Here is a 19,607-nt window from a genome sequence, read left to right as displayed (position 1 = left end):
AACATCAGGGTTGTTGACACACTTCTCTTTAATCTGGCCGAGTTCCATGACAATTCTGGCAGATAGAAACCAGTGTATAGTTAAGTGAATTTGTTCGTCGTTTGAAATTATTTCTTTTGTGAAGTGGACTCATGATTGTATAAAAATACTTTACGTATGAGGTATAAAAGTCATTTGTCTCTTCTGTAGAGACACAAATGCAGGTCGGCGTTCAATCCCCAACTGTTCAAGTGGCTGGACACCATTCCTTTTTCCTGTCCTTTCCAAAATCCTTATCCTGATTCCTTCCAAGTGCCATATAGTCGTAAAGGTTTGGCGCTTTCTCCCGATAGTCCCCCCCCCCATTCTCCCTGTAATTTTAGTTTAGATTTACCGTAATTGTGTACAGCAATTCATTACCAGTTCATTAACAGTTCCTTTAACTTCTGTTCCAGGTTTGAGATTGTGCACATTATTGTTAAAGGGTGTTAGGTTGCTACTTAAACTGCGTGTAGGTGCGGTCCATTCTATTTTCTCACTAGAATGGTGTAGTTGTTTGTTGCTATATTATGTTTGTTTCCCATAGTCATGTGCACCTTTCACCCTTGTTGTTTGATATGCAGGCTTTGGTTTGATATAGCCAAGAATTTTGTTCTTGGCATCCAATCCTGTGTTTCATTGTATTCCAGGAAGGAGGATCTGGTGACCTGTTAAGTAAAGGTTGGCCTTACTTTATGTTCCAGTGCTTGGTAATGTGACAAAGCACCTTGAAGACATAATTCACTGCCTGGAAAGTGTGACATGTACAGTATAAGAACTTCCAAGACTTAAGGCCAGATTCACGAAGCATTTATGCAAGCACTTATGAACCTGTACATTTTTTCTCAATCTTTGGTGGCATTGTTTACAATTATTAAACAGTTAATGAGCTCCGAAGCACCAGGAGGCTGTTTATAACAATAACAACAGTTGATTGGGAAGTTTTCATGATTGTAAACTGTTTAATTCCTTGTTTGTTCCTGGTAAACAAAGCCAGGAAAGATATACACATTTGTAAGTACTACTTGTGTAACTGCTTCGTGAATCTGGCACCTTGTTTAGATACAAGGATATATCTAAACAACATACTGCACTTAGTCAGGGTTATATAATATGAGTGGGATCTTACGAGACTGACCTTTGTTTGAGTTCAATGCTTAGCAAAATGCTTTCTGTGTAGTCTGGACTTTATTAATTTTTGTACCATGTTTCATTGTTTGGCCAAGTATAGAAGCACTTCTATGGATTTTGCCAAACTACTTGGACTGGATGGTAAGACGATGTTCTTACATCTAGTAGGTCAGCATTCAATCCTCCATCGTATCCCAGCTTCTTGTCCTTATATACTTTCCAAGTGCTGTATGATTATAATGGTTTAGCACTTTCTCCTCGTAATTATCTTATCTTCAATGGAGTTCTGATTTAAGAGATTATCTTGTGCTTACTTATCAGTACACACACAGATCACACTAACGTGATGCATCAAATGAACAAATCCACAAGGGCCGTGACGAGGATTCGAATCCTCGTCACGGCCCTTGTGGATTTGTTCATTTTACTTATCAGTACTTGCCTATTAATGACTAAAAGGAGCTTTGTTTAGCCTTTTGTATTAAGGGTTTCACTTGAATATTCTCTATTAATTTTTTAACCTTGGCAAACAGGCTTTTTCACCCATAGGGTAATAGACACATGGAATTGCTTACCCACCAAAGGCATTACTTCACCAAGTAATGAAATAATGTGCCAAGACATTACTTCAGTTCAAAATTCAGCCGGAAAAAATTCTCAGGCATAATAGGGAGACTTTTGACAAGTCACCAGTTTCCTGTCCCCATCAAGACCGCAAAAGTTGATGGATCAGGTAACTGGATCAGGTAAATCCAGGTAAATTTGATTTCACTCTACAAGTGCTCTGTTGGTGCCTGCTTGGTTTCTGAACCATTTCCCTTTCTTTGGGGAGTTTATCCTCTTTCAGCTAAACACTTGATTTTCTGCTTCTCCAAGTATGTTTCTGAGGATATGATACTTATTGTGAAGACTATTTACCTCTTGTATAAGGGTCTTATGTTCCATGTTGTTCGGTATATGCTTCAAAAGTTCCCTATGGTGCTAGTGCCGAATGTTAATCTGCTCTGACTGGTATGATGATGATCATTGAACTCGAAGGAATTATCATCACTCTGATTAGCTGATTGAGAAACTTCACAATTAATTAAAGAGAAAAAGCTGATTAATCAGTGAAATTAGCTGATTAAAGAGAAACTTCAGAAGCAACAAGGGATTTGCTCAGGAAGGCACTTTTCACATTCACTCAAAAGACTTAAGTGTTTTTACTACCCCTCCTGTAAAGTTTCATTATGGTTTATTTGTTGTTTAAAATAACCATCAATCCAAATGCACTAAGCCAGAATAGATGATTGGAGCTTAGTATAAACCAGGATAGATGATCAGAACTTAGTATAAGCCAGGATAGATGATCAGAACTTAGTATAAGCCAGGATAGATAATTGGAGCTTAGCACAAGTCAAGATAGATGATCGGAGCTTATCGCAAGTCAGGATAGTTGATGGGAGCTTAGCATATGTGAGGAGAGATGATCGGAGCTTAACATAAGCCAGGATAGATGTTCGGAGGTTAGTATAAGACAGGAGAGGTGATCGGAGCTTAGGATAAGCCAGGAGATATGATTAAAGTTCAGGATGAAAATAATATAAAAAAGCACACAGCACTGAAAAAGAATATTGCTGAAGAATATTGCAACTTGTGTCAAGAAATGAAGTTGGAGTAATGATGACAATATTGCTGACTCGGCCAGCCATGACAGCACTGCCATAATAGATATACAAGGTTTTCCTTTCTCCCACTAGTGGTGTTCTACTGGTCACACTCAACAGCAGGAACACTGGTGGTTGACCAGACCACACACTAGAAGGCGAAGGGACGACGACGTTTTGGTCCGTCCTGGATCATTCTCAAGTCAATTGTGACAATCGACTTGAGATTGTCGTCGTCCCTTCACCTTCTAGTGTGTGGTCTGGTCAACATACTTTAGCCACGTTATTGTGACTCATCGCCTGCAACACTGGTGGTGCCCGTACTTGCCACACACGCGCACTGTATGAGCACTAGTGTTCTCAACTGCTACTGTTCTCATTTCTACCTGCATTATATTACCCATTCACTGTATTCTTTATTTACATTCTTAGTTTTGCTTTCCTTGCTCCTGTTTCTTCTACTTTTCTAAGTATTGATGGTTACTGAGATAGTCCTTATTTTTTTTTTTGCACATTCCTATACTGTCTGTTGATTGTTCCACCTGCACGACACTCAGTTCATAAAGTGAAACGTTTTAGCAATCGTTTCAGGTGTTGCTTAAAACATTTGTCTTGATATACGGTCATTGAAAATCTATTAAAATTTTTATGAATTCTGTAACTTTTAAGTTGCATGGAGGAATTTTAGTGTTGAGAAGCATGTCACAAATGTGTGGTTCATGCCGTAGTTAACAAGAAATACACAGGTTTGGTGTTTATTATATCTAATTTTTTCTCCAGATTGAGCTGATGCTTTTGACATTGCTGGACTTGGTCTTTTTGCCCTAGTGTTACCATCCTGAGTGATATGTAGGACTTTTTTTTTTTTTTTTAATATATTGAAATATAGAAGATGCTAAATAGTCTTCCCAGCTTGGTACTTTCTTTCCTAATTACTCATTGACATTCTCTAGATTGATGCTTCTGCACCCTATCAAAGTGGGAACTTAGTAATAAATAATTAAGAGAGACCAAAGTTCCTCTCCTCAGGACCTCTAAGTAATTTTTAAATAGTTTAATTTTAAAGCTATTCATCTGACACACAAAGCAAATCTGTATTGCTTACTTTGATATTTTTTCACCATAAAAAATGTTGAATTTGTAAGATGTAAACCGTAGAGTTTTTGTCGGGTGTCCACATTTAATAATCCACAGACGATAAGTGTGTAGAAAGCACTTAATATAACACAGGATGTCCTGTAGGTTGGGAACTATAAGGCCTGTCCTGTATATCTGGACCCATTTAAGGAAATAATGAACCAGGTTTTATTATGTATTTTATTTTATTCAGAGGGTCTGTACTATGTGTTTACCATTGTGGCTGTTGTAATTGCTGTATGGTTCCAGAACTATGGAATTCATAAGATTTAAATTGTAAATACTGCTGTCATATACAGATGCTCACAACAGATAATTACAATGAAATCTTAATTTTTCAAAATAATTGAGTTTGGGATACCTCATGGTTATTATACACTGTACTTATATGATTTTTTTTTTGCAAAACAAAAATGATCTTTATTAGCACAAATGATAGAACACACAATTTATATAAACTGTACTGTACTGTATTTTGATACTAAAGTCTTGTGAAAATTAAATTCTTAATATATTTTTATTCTAAATTGTTTGAATGTTTTACTTTTATCTCTTGATACAAATGTGAATTTACCTCAAAAATCAATATTCATCAATAATCAAAAGATCTTTTGATCATTTAGAAAAAGGTCATGCAAATAATAACTATCAAAAGTAAAAAAAAGTGAAGAGTTTGGGATTTGAATATTCGCAATTTTTATCCAGATTGGTAGCCAGAATTTGTTAATAATCCGGTTCTGCTTGATTGGAACTCCAATTGTTCTGGTGACATCATCAAATGGTGACAGCATATAAACAGATGTTTAAAGTTTAGTATGAATACATAATCTGGTATTATAACTGAGCTACCATTAATATGCCTACTGCAGATTAGTTGATTAGCCTAGGCTAGTTTGTTTTTATAATATATTTTAATAATTTTTTAAATCTGTTAATGATAATACCGCAGTGTAGTGGGTTAATGGTAAAACTTTTGCCATAATTAAAAAGGTTTGATTTGAGGTATGGTAATTTATTTTTTTTCAGATTTTTCCTCTTAAAAGCATGCCTGTCTGGCAATCTCATGGACACTTGTTTAGTTCTCTTGGATTGTTGCTTTGTTAAAAAGTGATAGGTTTTCTTTGAGTGACCAGCAGCTTATATTTATCTATGTGCCGTGCGAGGTTTCCCTAGAGTAACCAGTTATCTATACAAGTGTCATGTGGTCATGAAAGACTCAGTCAGATGTGCCTGGAATTGTAATGTGACATTGATTAGGAGTTTCTTGATTACGTGTTTGGAGTTTGATTTTTGTGCTTGTAACTATTCTGAAATCACGAAGAGACTTAAATTTACTCATTGAAAGTTTGTTTCCAGGTAGAATATTATACACAGGAAGTTTTACATATTGATTTTGTTGGCTGTTAATGATCATTCATGGGCCAGTGCAGAAAAGTTGATTACGTCTGTGACAAGGAATGTGTAGAGCTGTTACTTCTGTGACAATGTATGTATAGGGTTGCTTACTGCCGTGACAAGGTATGTGTAAGGTTGGTTACTGCCATGACAAGGTATGTGTAGGGCTGGTTACTGCCATGACAAGGTATGTGTAGGGCTGGTTACTGCCGTGACAAGGTATGTGTAGGGCTGGTTACTGCCATGACAAGGTATGTGTAGGGCTGGTTACTGCCGTGACAAGGTATGTGTAGGGCTGGTTACTGCCATGACAAGGTATGTGTAGGGCTGGTTACTGCCATGACAAGGTATGTGTAGGGCTGGTTACTACCATGACAAGGTATGTGTAGGGCTGGTTACTGCCGTGACAAGGTATGTGTAGGGCTGGTTATTGCCATGACAAGGTATGTGTAGGGCTGGTTACTGCCATGACAAGGTATGTGTAGGGCTGGTTACTACCATGACAAGGTATGTGTAGGGCTGGTTACTGCCGTGACAAGGTATGTGTAGGGCTGGTTACTGCCGTGACAAGGTATGTGTAGGGCTGGTTACTACCATGACAAGGTATGTGTAGGGCTGGTTACTACCATGACAAGGTATGTGTAGGGCTGGTTACTGCCGTGACAAGGTATGTGTAGGGCTGGTTACTGCCGTGACAAGGTATGTGTAGGGCTGGTTACTGCCATGACAAGGTATGTGTAGGGCTGGTTACTACCATGACAAGGTATGTGTAGGGCTGGTTACTGCCATGACAAGGTATGTGTAGGGCTGGTTACTACCATGACAAGGTATGTGTAGGGCTGGTTACTGCCGTGACAAGGTATGTGTAGGGCTGGTTACTGCCGTGACAAGGTATGTGTAGGGCTGGTTACTGCCATGATTAGATGTGGTAAAGATGACCGCATCTCACCTTTGATTAGGTGTCAGTAGTGCTGATAATGCCTCTTGCTTGGTGTGTATAGAACTGGCTACATCTTTGATATTTTTTTAATTTATCTTCATTAATAAAATTGTTACATAAAGCGTTGCAAATGAAGTCTGGAATATTATGATGATGATGATAAAAATACATGTTCGCTGGCAACAAACCATGTATGTGATTATTAATGTCCAAAGATTCTGCGAACAGCGATCATTGTTACAGAAATTGAGACAAAGAATTTTGATACATGAAACAAATTTAATGCTAAGTTTTGTTTTATGCATGGCAGTAGATGATTGTTTTTTCATGTGAAAAGCTTCTCTCAAGATCTCTTAATGCAGAAATTGGAAACAGTCCAGATTTAAGGATAATTTGCATTTTTCAAAGTTTTTCAAGTTACTGTACTATGTAGTATACTGTTGTAGTAATTTTCAAATTATAATTAAGGTCTTATTGAGTATGAGACATAGACTAAGTAACAAGAACAAAATAATGAGTAAATTAGAAATTTTCTCCATCTTCAATGAATGTTCCTACAAAGTAATTTAATAATTATCCACTGATCAATTTACTCTTTATTGCTTGCATTTCCTGATTTAATTTAGTGTAAGCTTGTGAGTGATATATAGTAACTTTTATGTATAGATTTTCTTAACATTTTAAAGATTTCTGACTGAAGGCAGTAAATGAAAATGTTGAATGCGTTCTCCTAGGTATACGCACAGGCACTACTGGCATCCCGTATTCTTCAACCGGCTCAGGGGGGTCTGCCACCAGCTCTCAGGAGGATCTCATATCTGTACCCCATCCCACGGCCAGTCCCCGTCGCCACCCCCGGGGTCTCCAACCTCCAACCCATTATTCTGCACATACGACTCCATCACGAGAGGGCTCAGACCTTTCAACCCCACCAGATAGTCCTTATAATTCACAGCACAATCTTGAAGTTTGTAATGGTGAGAAAACTTGTTTATTTTGTTCAAGATATTAAATGAACCTGTTTTGTAAACTTTTGCTGTTGGTTGCTCATCCCTAGGCAAGCTCCTACTTATTTCTGCCTAGACCAAGGCAGATAGTAACCGGGTCAATATTTTGCACCAGTTGGACGCAGAATTTTTCAAACCGTTCCCTGTCAGGTCATACTGGTGCTAGGGGAGACACTAAAAAATACTCAATCTAGCCTTAGAATTTAATCAGAAAAGGGCTTAACATAACCTCAAAAGCCTATCCAGGTACTGTACAACCTAGCTAACATAAGCATCCACAAAGTCATTACTACTGACTGCTTCCCAAGTGGCAGTACTGATTGAACAACTAAGTATACTGCATCTTAACCTTCACACACCCTGACTTGCCTGAGGCATTAAGTGAGGAGGTAGCCAACTTTTGTTTTCACCTATCTTCAGCTATTCATCTTTTGAATTGGGGGATTCTATACCCTCTAGCTTTATTTGTGCTAATGCTACCTCTTTTCTGCCTTGCGTGAGGTAGCCAGCTGGTTTGTGACCTGAAGCAGTGGGCCCATTACCTAGTGGCACAAGGGAATGTTGCCAGGGGAAGAGTCTCATTTGTTTATGAAGTTTAGTTTCGTAGTTTTTGAATGGCCAAACTTTCTTCAAGGTAACATTGGATTGTTTTCTGACTCCTTTTATTATGGGCAGCTCGCCTCAGCAGTGGGTTGATTTCTGATCTCCCACTCACTCCCTGCCACATAGAAAGGAAGCCTATGAAATGTGAAATAAGTAAGTAGGACGTGTGATATGGTATTTGCTTCTTGTAGGAAGATATTGTCACAGATGTCCGAGGTATCCAGCATGTCCCCTGAGGAAGTGCCACCTTGAAAGTGGCATTTCACTGCATTCAGCCCTGTATTTTTACCATCAGACAGAACATAAACAATATTTATATTTGCTTTCAAAAACATAGTAATACGTTTGTTTAAAGAAGTGTACAGTATGCACAAAGATTGCATGTTTGATATATTGATGTATTATTAATTAAATTTGTTGGAAATGTTTAATTTCTTTTAATACTAAGACATTCTTTAAAATAGGGAGGAGTGGGTTACGTCAGCCAAGTGGGATGCACCGAGGGTTAGGAGGAAGCGATCCTCGATTACTGGAGCACACAACGCCTAGTAGTAGTCGTGGTACATCTCCTGCTCGCTCTCATAATTCACCCACAGCATCTCAGACAGATATTCGTCAGGGACCCAGAACTTCTAGGCTACAAGCGCCTCAGGTTAGTGGTCTTACTAAGTTTGTGTAGCTGATGCAAATTGCTAAATGTCCATACATCAACCTAATGGTTCCTATTAGCATTAAACTGAACACTAAATTGTTACTGTTAACAGAACGCTTGTCCCATTAGCTTTAGGTTCAACTACTGTACTAAATTTCTGGACATCACATTAACCATTCCCATTAGTAATAGGTTGAACACAAATGTGCAAAATTGGGTTTTTAGAAACTGAAAAGTTATGAGTACATATTGAAGTCATATGATGGTACTGAACTTGTATCCCAGTAATCCCCAAGAATGCGAGATTCATCCTTGGGGTACTGCACAGCTTGTTTTCACCTATCATAGCGGCCGGCTCTGTTCTGCCTGGGTACGCTGTCCTCTTGCAGGGTTTTCTATTTCTTTTTGTTTGCCTGCCTGGTGGGGGGTCTGCCTTGGTTCTTGCCCCTTGTGTACTGAGTACTCTTCCTTCTTCCGGGGGTTCCCCCTGCTTGGTCCCCCGTGAGTATACATGTCCCAGGGGTTCAGTTCTTAGAAGGTTGTTTGGTAGACTTGGGCACCGGTTAGCAGTTCCCTGCCTGGGCTTCCCTGAGCGTGAGTTCCATCTCAGGACCCTGGGAATCCCCATGGGGGCTCATGAGCCCGATGGATGTGACCTCTGAGTCCCCCCCCCCCTCGCTTTGTGCAAGTTCGAGGGTTGCTCTGTCCCCTTGTCTCAGGGTGACTCTCATTGTTTTTGCCTCCGTCTGCTGCCTGTGGGGTCGGTGGCACCTTCGACCCGGAGTCCTGCGAGTTTCGTTGCTTGTTTGTGACTTGGTTACCCGGTCTTGTGCTGACTATGCGGGTGCAGGCAGCACTGGTGTTGCACGTTGGGTTCAGGTGGTTGCAACGTGCTAGGTTGTTTGCTCCCCGGAAGTCCCGAGGCTTCCCCGTTTTGGTTGTTGTGTCGGTGCTTGGGGGTGTTGGTTGCTTCGGTTTTGTTTCCTTCTGTGCCCCCTTTGTCTTTCCCCTGTTGTGATTTCGTCTGATCCCCCCTCCCCCCTTCCTCTCTGCATCCAGATCCTTTCTGTGGGCTCGGGGTCGGGGTGGGGATTCGATGGTCTTGAGACTCGGGCGGTCTCGAGGGGTTTTCCCTTCCGGGGTAGTGACGGAGGCATTCGAGCCTGTTCCTCCAGCCATGTTGTATGAGTCTGCCAGTGAGCTCCCTTCTTTAGTAATTTTCCGGCTGCCCCGGCTTTTTCTTGTGAGGCTGGGGCTATGGGGGGACGGCTTGGCCCCGGGGCCTGCCGTGGAGGTTCCCGAGGTTGGGGAGGGGCTGACTTGGGAGGCCTCGGGCCCCGTTGGACCCCGCCGGGGTTTTCTACCCTCTGAGCGGGGCTTGCGGTTACGGGACGTGGGGTTTTTCCTTTCCCCCCTTCTGCGTACGAGTTGTTGGGCGTCGGCCCCTCCCCGGGTTCGGATCCTTGTCCTTTCAGGTTTGTTCGGTTTCGTTCTATTAGTGGGTACTTTTCTCCGTTTCTACCCCCCTTTTCTCTGGGACAGGACTTCTCCGCCATGTCGGGGTCATGTTATGACCCCAACTATTATCGGGGTTCTGCATGACTCTTGGTCTCGGGTGCGACTGTGCCTTTATGAACCTTTGTGATTTTGTGTTTGGTTCTGTGAGATCTCAAGGATTCGGGAAGGTTTTCAATTCTTCCCGCATTGTTGGAATGTCTGTTGTCTTCCGGTGAGGCTTACCTCCAGTTCTTTTCGGACTCGTTGGTCCTCTTCCGTTCTTTTTGGACTCGTTGGTCCTCTTCCGTGCTTTTTCTTGGTTTTCAATACTGTCTCTTTCTTTTGTCAATACTGTATATCTCTCCGTGCTCTATCTAGGCAGTACTAATATTTTTGCAATACTCTGTGTTGGCGCCCTTCCCGCTGGGGGGGGATTGTGCGGTATAGACCTCATGCGTCCTGCGCATGTGCTGTGGGAGTTTTAGTTCTGGACAGTGTACACAAGTGCTGGTGTTCGGCGTCCTTTTTCTCTCGGGTGCTTCGCCTTCTCGCTCCTCTCATCTCTCCAGTCAGTGCTCCGTAGATGCTCCTGGCATCTTCTCGGCTATGTTGTGTCGTGACACGTTCGTGCCTACGTTCTGCAGGTGAGTTTATGAGGTCTGGCGTCTTTTTCAGCCAGGCGCTGGTTCGTGGTTTTTGGATACGAATATCAGAACATAAGAACAAAGGTGACTGCAGATGGCCTATTGGCCCATATGAGGCAGCTCCTGTTATACCCATCCAGTCCCACTTGTATGCATGTCCAACTCATGCTTGAGTCAATCAAGGGGCCCCACCTTCACCATGTTACAAGGTACAATGGTGGAGGTAAATGTTATGGGGTAAATGTTACACTGTGTCAGGATGTTATGAGGTGACATTTTGCTGCAGTTTTGATGCTGGGGATGTGTGTTGGGGATTAGTTGTGGTGTTTTGTTTGGCCCTTCTTCCTGGGGCCTTCCTTGTTCGTCTGTGTAATTTTTTACACGTTGGGTCACGACCTCGTTTTTCGAGGTCTTATCTGGGTCACTCATTCCTTGCCCATCTTGCAGTGCCTGGCTTAGCCCTTCCATGTATAATGGATTCTCTGGACTCACCTAGTTGTCCTTACCTAGCTGTGCTTGCATGGGTTGAGCTCTGGCTCTTTGGTCTCTTTTGGCTGTCAATCGCCTGACAGACATGGCCCCTGTGTCGTTGGTCCTGTTCTTTTCGTTCCCGTTGCTGCCAGTCCTCCTCATTCCTCATCTTCCTTCTACGCTCGTGTCCCTCGCTGCTGGTGCTGGGGCGGTTTTTCTAGGCCATATGGCTTGTTATCCTGTATCCGCTTCAGGTCGCTTGACCTGCGGGGTAATATGTGAGGGGTAGTTGGATTGTTTTGCATGTCAGTTACTCATCAGGGCTTGACGTTTGCGAGAAGCCCTGTACAAGTTGGTTTACGTTTGTTTGTGTTGTGCTAATTAAGTGTCAAGGGATGTCATAGTTCTGATGTTAACTCGCCCCTCTCGTTACACATTGTTGTGTAGTTTAGTATGTGCTTCTTGGCTTTCCTACTGCTACCTTGCAGTTACCTTGCAATGTTTCCGGGGCTTAGTGTCTCCACGGCCCGGTCGTCGACCAGGCCTCCTCATTGCTGGACTCGTCACCCAGGCTGTTTGATGCAGCTGTGCGCAGCCTGACGTATTACTTACATCCTGGTTGATCAGGTATCCTATGGAGGTGCTGATCCAGTTCTCTCTTGGTCACTGTGAGGGGTCGGCCAGTTTTGCCCCTTATGTGTCGTGGAGGCGTGTTGAACAGTCTCGGGGTCTCTTGTGTTGCTGGGGTTCTCTCTGAGTAGAGAGGCTAGGTTGGACTTTGTCCATGTTCAGTTCCCTGCTTTTGCACCGCCCCTATGTTTGGTTCTTTCCTGGCTTGTCAGGTTTGGGTTCCTGGTTTCCTGGCTTACCCTGCCAGTTGGCATTTTCCAGATCTCGCGGTGTTACTTCTCATGAGTCTCACACCGGAACCACACTGTCTCCGATCTCCTGGCGAGCTCGCTAGCATTGGGACGTATTCAGTACGCCAGACGTTTCTTCTCATTCCTTGCCGGCTTGGGTTCCGGCTCTGCTTGCTCGGTAGTTACACCCAAGGTTTGCCCGCGTCTCTGCCTCTTCCTATGCTTGATCGGTCCATGGCGGGGCTGGTTCGGTTCTGCCTCGAGTATCTCACCATCTGTTGGTGGTCAGGTGGCTTCGTTCCCACCTGTGTGCTGTCTCTTGGCGGCGGTGTGGGGTTTTCTTTGGCGGTCCTTCCTTTTTCTTTCCGTCTCTTCGTCAGTTTCCTTTGTTTTCTTGGTGTGGTCTGGTCCTTCTCTTGTGGAGGTTTAGGGCCGTCATCTTGCCACATACTGTCACCTTGTCTCGTGTGGCGCTGGCGGAGCCGCTCCGGGTTGCTTCGATTTTGAAAGTTGCCTCGGCACCGCTTCGCGAGCCATCTCTGGCGTGGCTCACCTCTGGCATGCTCTTACGCCGCTTCAGCCATCCTGGTTCTTGGATTGCGTGCTTTTTTCTCTTCTCCTCGGTTTGTTGTGGCCCCTTCGGTTCCACGTTGTTTCTGAGGCTCTTTCTTGTTGGCGTTGGCCTCTGGGGGTCAGGTTGGAGTGCTTCATGCCCTCCTCCAGCGCCTGGGTTTCGGCTCTTTTGGTTCTCCTGATAGGTTTGGTCGCTTGTGGCCATCTTCTTTTCTGGCGAAAACTGGCACGGCTGCTTTCTGGAGGGGTCCTTGGGTTGTTTGATGCTTGGTTGGTCTGGCCGGGGGTGCATCGTGTGTTGTGTTTGGTTGTGGCACTGCGCCATGCTTGGTGTGCCATGGCTGCCATGACCGGGGTCACGCTTTGGGTTGTTCCGAGTTCCCCTCTTCCCTGTTCCGGGGTGTGGTTCTCTCGGGTCGTCCGCGGAATGGTTCGGTCCTGCCAGCCTGCTGTCTGTCCCCGTGCCTACATTGTTCGTTGGTTGGCTCTGCGATCCTTCGTTGATGTTCCTGGGCCTTGTCGGGCCTGTGTGGCCTTGGGTTGGCTGTTGCAATTTTTGGTCTCTGCTTCGCGTTGAGGGTGTGCGTCTTCTGCCTCCCGGGTTAGGTCCTTCTTGTTTTCGTCTTTGGGTAGGTAGCTGCGAGGAGCCAACGGGGCTCCCCCCAGAAAACCAGCATTGAATGTAATGAAACACCATTTTCTGGGCGAGACCCGGAGGCTCTCCAGCAACCCTCCCTCCCCCCCGGTTGGCAAATTTTCACGTGTTTTAATGTCCGGCCTCAGAACTGAGAGGTGGATTGCCGGTGCGAGGGTCTGGGGCTTCCCCTTTCCCCTACCGGGGAGGGGGAAGCTGCGCAGACAGTGGCGCGGCAACGTGTGACATCATACTCCTTTGCCCGTTTCTGTTTGGGGAGTTCTATCCACTTGTTCAGCTTTTTGTCACAATTTTCACCAGGATAGGGGTTTGTTTTGGGATGCTTACCTTTCTGGGTGCCTGACCCGGTCGATGGCAGACATAGAAAGCTTCCAACCACACAGGGGTTTCTATAGGCCATTGCTCCTCTGTGCCTCTTCTAAGGGAGCCAGGTTCTGGCTCGTGGTCCCCGGTAGGCCCCACAGAACTCCATACACATGACTGATGCCAAAGACTGACATTAGCATATCAGCCTGGATAGCTCCGGGGAGCCTCCGGGTCTCACCCAGAAAATGGCATTTCATTACATTCAACACTGGTTTTTAAAAATCTGTTTGAAGAATTTTTTTTTAATAAACAATAAACTCAACGAGCCTACCTAGCATTGTACTGGTATTGTGTAAAAAGTTCATCAAAATTAAATAAAAACTAATAAACTGAAATGGAAAATAACCTAAAAATTGGTATTTTCAGATTTGAATTTTCCAGCCAAACATGCAGAATTACAAATCCTTAGCAATATCTGTTTTAATTATATAACTTACTTTTTAAATACAGTTCTATACTTTCCAATGACTTGTATTTAATCTGATTATTTTTTTCATAGCAAAAAGTAAATAATTTACTGTAAATTTGTGTAAACTAACCCAACTATAAATGTACAGACATTTATGAATAAAACATTTGCATTACAATAAAATATAAAATAATATACTAATTGGTAACTCACCATTATTGCAAGATTTTCTTCACTAAAACAAAAATATAATAGTTCCTGATTTCTTTCAAATAAAGCTCAAAATTTGGTAAAAATCTAGGGGCAATAAAAAACATTACAAAACACAAACAAATGACTGTATTGACTCAGGGGCCCCATTAATTGCTGTAGCAATTATCTTTCTTCATGCACCACAATGCTTTTAAGTTTACACTTTTTGGATAGATGCGAAGTCGGCTAAGTGCACCATCTCCAGTTCGTATACCTATGGGGGGAGCTTCAGGACTACCGCAACCAACAGAAATACCAAGACCTAAGGCTACAGGTATTCCACGGCCAGGCTCACGTTTGCAGCCTCCAAAAACAAGGTTAGTGACATTGAATGTAAGCAGTCACCCGAATGACAAATGGTTCCATATTTCAGTCTCCATTTTTTTATTAGGCATTACCATCTCATAGGGCCTCATAAGTTTGCTGTTGGTTTCTTGATATCTCAACTGTTATGGGTCACATCCTGGCAAGGTTTGTAGAGGGACCTCGATAAGCATGTGTCAGTCTTCCTGTCCCTGAGTACAGGAGACTGGATTTAAAACTGTAAAAGCATGTACTTTTCTATGTTGGAGACCTCTGCTGGCTGTTCAAAGAAAAACCAATAATTTTGTTTACTTTGCGCAAGATCTTCATTTCCAGATAATATCTTTACAACGAGAGTAATCAGCTGTATTGAATCAAATTTGCTACACACATTCCTTAATACAATGGCTGAGAGATTGTTTACAAATTTTCCTGAATTTATTTGAGGACCACTAACACTAATGGCCTCCTCCAAGACAGGAAGCCAACAGCTGTCGAAGATCTCCACATTTGCCTTGATCTTTTCCAGTATTTACCTTGCGATGATTTCGGGGCTCAACGTCCCCGCTGCCCAGTCCCCGACGAGACCTGTACCATAAAATTTAACATAATTTTGGCATTTATGGCTTTGGTGGATTGGCCATTCCATGGGTTTATAACCCTATGAGTGAAAAAGCATCTCCTGTTCTCAGTCCAACATTGTGACTTGCTGAGCTTGAAACCATTTCTCCTTGTTTGTGTTACATCTGACCTTTTTAAGAAATTGTCCAGATCAACATCCTCCAAATTGTTCAGTATTTCAAAAGTTTCAATAAGATCCATCCTGTCATGCCTGGTCTGCAGTGTTGTTAGCTCTGTGGCCCTCAGCTGTGCCTGACACGGGAGTTGACTTGGCTCTGGAATGATTTTTGTTGCTCGGTGTTGCACTTCCTCTAGAGCAACTATGTCCTTCTGAAGATGTGGTGTCCCTGCTTGGATACAGTAATCCAAATGGGGGCACACCAAAGATTTATTCAATTGAATCACTGCCTTCTTTTCCGTGAAGTCAAAAGTACACTCGATTATTCCAAGGGTTTGGTTAGCTTTTTTGACTGCTGCTCCTATCTGCTGTGCAACTTCCATTGAGTGGTGGATTTTGACTCCAAGGTCTAAGATCCAAAACTGGCATAACAGTGAGAGATTGTTTACAAACCTGGCATAGCAGTGGGGGATTCTTTGCCAACAGGTATAAGTGTGATTGTTTATATATAGGCATAACAGTGAGAGGTTGTTTATAAACTGGCATAGCAGCGAGGGATTGTTTACAACTGGCATAGCAGAGAGTTTCCTAAATGGCATTTGAGTGCCAAGTCAGTGATGCCAGGACTTGAAGCATAGCCAGCTAACTACAGCATTACTGTTGAGTGCATCTCTGAGCATTTACCAAATGAACTTGATACTGTACTGTGTTAATGGTATCAACTCAGATCAATTAATTCAATCAAAAACTTTATTCATAAATTATTTTAACATATATTTGTGAAAATGTTTGCAGAAATTACTATACATTAATTACGTGTCATAACAACAGCACAGCACATAGACATTATCATTATCCAAATCAGAATCAGAAACTATATTCATAACAGACTTAGAGATGATAATTGCTGCTGACAAGGACAAGAAACCTATTCTTAGGCTTAGCGAGGGCTAACTATGCCAACTGTTAACCTTTTTCAGGATGCACCCTGCAACAGTTGCCTAACATTCATGAGTTCCAATTTAACTGCTTGGTGAACAAAGGCATCAGGTGAAAGTAAATGCGCTCACCCATTCCTGTTCCACCCGGGGATCAAATCCAGGATCCTAGATAAACCACTCTACTACAGTACTCGTCTAGTTGTACTCGCCTGGAGTTAAGCTGCGGCTCTTTGGTCGAAGGGTTCTGGCTCAGACTACTACTGCTTGTGGAGTCCCATTGCTAAGTTATTTTCTAACATAGGTGCCTTGGGCTAAGTCTTTTTTGGCACTGTGATCTGAACCCTGGGAAAAACTGAGAAGGCAACTTACAAATACTGGCCATTCAAATTGGCATGCAGGTTTGGGAAAGTCTCATTCAGATTTGAGTGACCAATAATTACTTGATATCTGTAGCATAATCTTCCTTTGGTTACACAGTGCAATATAACAATGAATGGTCAGGAAAAGTTTATGGTGCACCTATTTTATTTGCAAGCTACACTACTGCATAAAGACATAAATACTATACTGGATTTTAGATTATTGAGAGGTCTTAGACATTTACACAGATATAATGCTAGAACTTGCTCAGCAACTAGTAAAAGTGTACCTGGATTGTACCTGGATGAGGTTCTAGGGGGTTCTACTCCCAAGTCTGGCCTGGGGCCCGGCATGATTTGTGAGAGCTTAGTCCAGCAGGCTGTTGCTTGGAGCAGCCTACAGCCCGGTTGATCCAGCACTTCTTGCAGAAAGCTGTGCAAGTTTTTCCTTGAAGACTTCCAATTTTGTTTTGGCAGTATTTCACAGACTTGCTGGAAAGATGTTGAACAGCTGTGGAGCTCTGATGTTCATACAGTGTTCTCTGATTGTGCTTATGGTACCTCTGTTCTTCATTGGATCTTCTGCATTTTCTTCCATATCGTTCACTCCGGTATGTTGATATGGTCTCCGTGGTGTAGTGGTAAAGCACTCGCCCGGTGCTTCGCGAGCGCTTTGGCATGGGTTCGTATCGTGGCCAGAGAGGATTGACCAGGTGCCAATCCTTAACTGTAGCCTCTGTACACCCAGCAGTGAATGGGGTACCTGGTTGTTAAATGATTTGGTGGGTCATATTCCAGGGGAAAAATTTTTGATTAAGTACCTGCCCGAGACGCTATACATGTTAGTGGCTTTACAAGAATGCAAGAACTCTTGTATACAGTATATAAATCAAATAAAAAAAAGAATAAATAAAAAAAATTCTGTTCAAATTTGGGACCTGGCCCTCCAGTACCTTCCTTGTACATGTATATTATTTGATACCTCTCTCAATTCCTTTCTAGAGAATATATTTTGAGATGAATACATCACAAGAATATGATCTGTCAATGTGATATGTGATATGATGTCAGTGAGAAAATATAAAAGCATACGAAGGGATTACTTGAGGAGTACAGGGTTGCGGGTTCGATCCCATCATGTGACTTCAATATTTACTCTAGTACTGTGGCAACAATGGGTGTCACACAATTCATTGCTTAGCTTCACTTGCAATGGAACATAAAATTGTTAAGCAACACACAATGTTTCTGGAATATACTGATACTCCTACCTTCAGTGGTGAGAGGACATCAATTTGTTAGCTTTGGTGATAATGGGAGTGCATGCTTACAATGAGGTATGGTAGTTGAGTCCTTAGTGAGCCTGTATATGAATGCTACATAGCATTCTATAGGAGGATATGACAGGTACGCTAATTGAACTCTTATTTGCAAGAGTACCTGCTCACCGAACACACGGCACCGCTTTCTACAACAATGTGCGACACAACACACTGTGGAAGAACAGCGCTCAGATTGGGAGGCTGGAGAGCTCTCCACGATATTTCTACAAGACACAACAAAGGCACATAGCTCAACCTTCGTATGTATAGATCACACAGTAATTGGTCTTTATTTACACACATACACTGCTATGAAGCACCCAATGCACACTTGTGTGTCACCATGGAGAGGTGAAGAGTAGATTGATAGAGGTTGGCAGCTTCAGGACAAGAGCAAGGCCACTTCAAACAAATATTCCCACTTAGTCATGCATGTACCCTGATTATGCACCACACAATTGTTTTTGGTTGAAGTTGCTGAGGTACGTTCTCCCAGAGTAAAGGATATATTGGGACACAAATACAGGAGGATCAGGAGGTACTGGAGAGGTGTGTGGAACGCTGAAATGATGGCTAATTCTCATGACATCATGGGATACATCAGTGCTGGGATACACTCCGACTCACTCCATTCAGCACCAACTTGGGAAACTATGTCCTTGAGATGGAAGGAGTTTTTTTTGTCTCAAATAAGTTTTCATCTTCAACCCATGTCTTATTAAGTTTTCTCTCGATTGGAAAAGGCTGCTTTTGTCTACATGTTTTTTTCTATTCCCCCTCAGCATTTTGTATGTTGTGATCCATATCCACTGTGGTCCTTCACTCCTCTAGAATTGTTTGATTGAATTTCTTTAAGTTTATCTAAATTGAATTCCTTAAGAATTGTTTGATTGAATTCCTTTAACGTTCCCTTATAGCTTGGATTGCTTATTTTGGACAGTATCTTTGTTGCAAACTTCAGTTTTACAAGTAATCATTTTGTGCTTCACAAGGTGCAGATTCCATGCTGGTGCTGCATAATTAACACTGGTCTGATGTCTGCTGTCTAAATTACCTTAAAAAAGCCCTTGTATAGGATTTTAAATGTAGTTCTTATGTTTGCCAGCTTTCCATATGCTATCAGTAGTATCCTGCTACCTGTAATGTATGTTCTGGTGTTATTGCAATAAAGTAGTAAATAAAAGTAGAATAAAATCTACTCCTAAGTCTGTTTTCTTTCTAATTTTTTTGTATTTGGCTTTTCATTATATGCAGGTTCCTTATGGTTGCCAGTTTCCTTATTCCAATCTACATTATTTAAATGTGGGGGTTGAAATCTGGCATTTATTTCTCAACTCCTATAGTTTGTCAAGCACTTCCTGCAGCACTTTATACACATTAGCTTTGCATGGTCTGTAAACATTGACATGTATGACTGCACCTCCTTGGGTAGGTTGTTTGTAAAGATTAGGAGCCGTAACAGAAGCTGTGCCATAACCTGAGAAACCTCACATGCTGCATCTCTTCTCTTTGGCTGTGACCCTTTGATTTATGTCTATCAGGTAGTCTTTTTTTATTTTAGTGTCTTTTTAAACCTCGCTTTATGATTTGAAGTAAAATCCTCGAATTTGCTAATATAGTGAAGTTTTTTCACAAATTTCATGTTATCTGATTTGACCTATTAATGTTTCAGTTCCCTAGTTTGCCT

The 19,607-nt window shown here is 42.4% G+C and overlaps 1 protein-coding gene across 4 annotated transcripts in view; it reads left to right on the top strand.

Moving 5' to 3' along the window:
* Positions 1-19,607, top strand: part of LOC123758670 (SLAIN motif-containing protein 2) — a 72,248-nt gene that overhangs the window by 44,620 nt on the left and 8,021 nt on the right. For all 4 annotated transcript variants that reach the window (XR_011230070.1, XM_045743207.2, XM_045743206.2 and 1 more), the window contains 3 exons: positions 7,002-7,244; positions 8,342-8,529; positions 14,431-14,573. Coding sequence is in view for 3 of the 4 variants with exons in the window: in XM_045743207.2 (XP_045599163.1) it covers positions 7,002-7,244; positions 8,342-8,529; positions 14,431-14,573 (574 nt within the window). In the remaining variant the exon portion in view is untranslated. The remainder of the gene's footprint in view (positions 1-7,001; positions 7,245-8,341; positions 8,530-14,430; positions 14,574-19,607) is intronic.

Source organism: Procambarus clarkii, chromosome 31 (genome assembly GCF_040958095.1).
Source record: "Procambarus clarkii isolate CNS0578487 chromosome 31, FALCON_Pclarkii_2.0, whole genome shotgun sequence".
Lineage (NCBI taxonomy): Eukaryota > Metazoa > Arthropoda > Malacostraca > Decapoda > Cambaridae > Procambarus > Procambarus clarkii.
The sequence above is the reverse complement of the archived record's forward strand: the minus strand, read 5'-3'. Positions and strand labels throughout refer to the sequence as shown.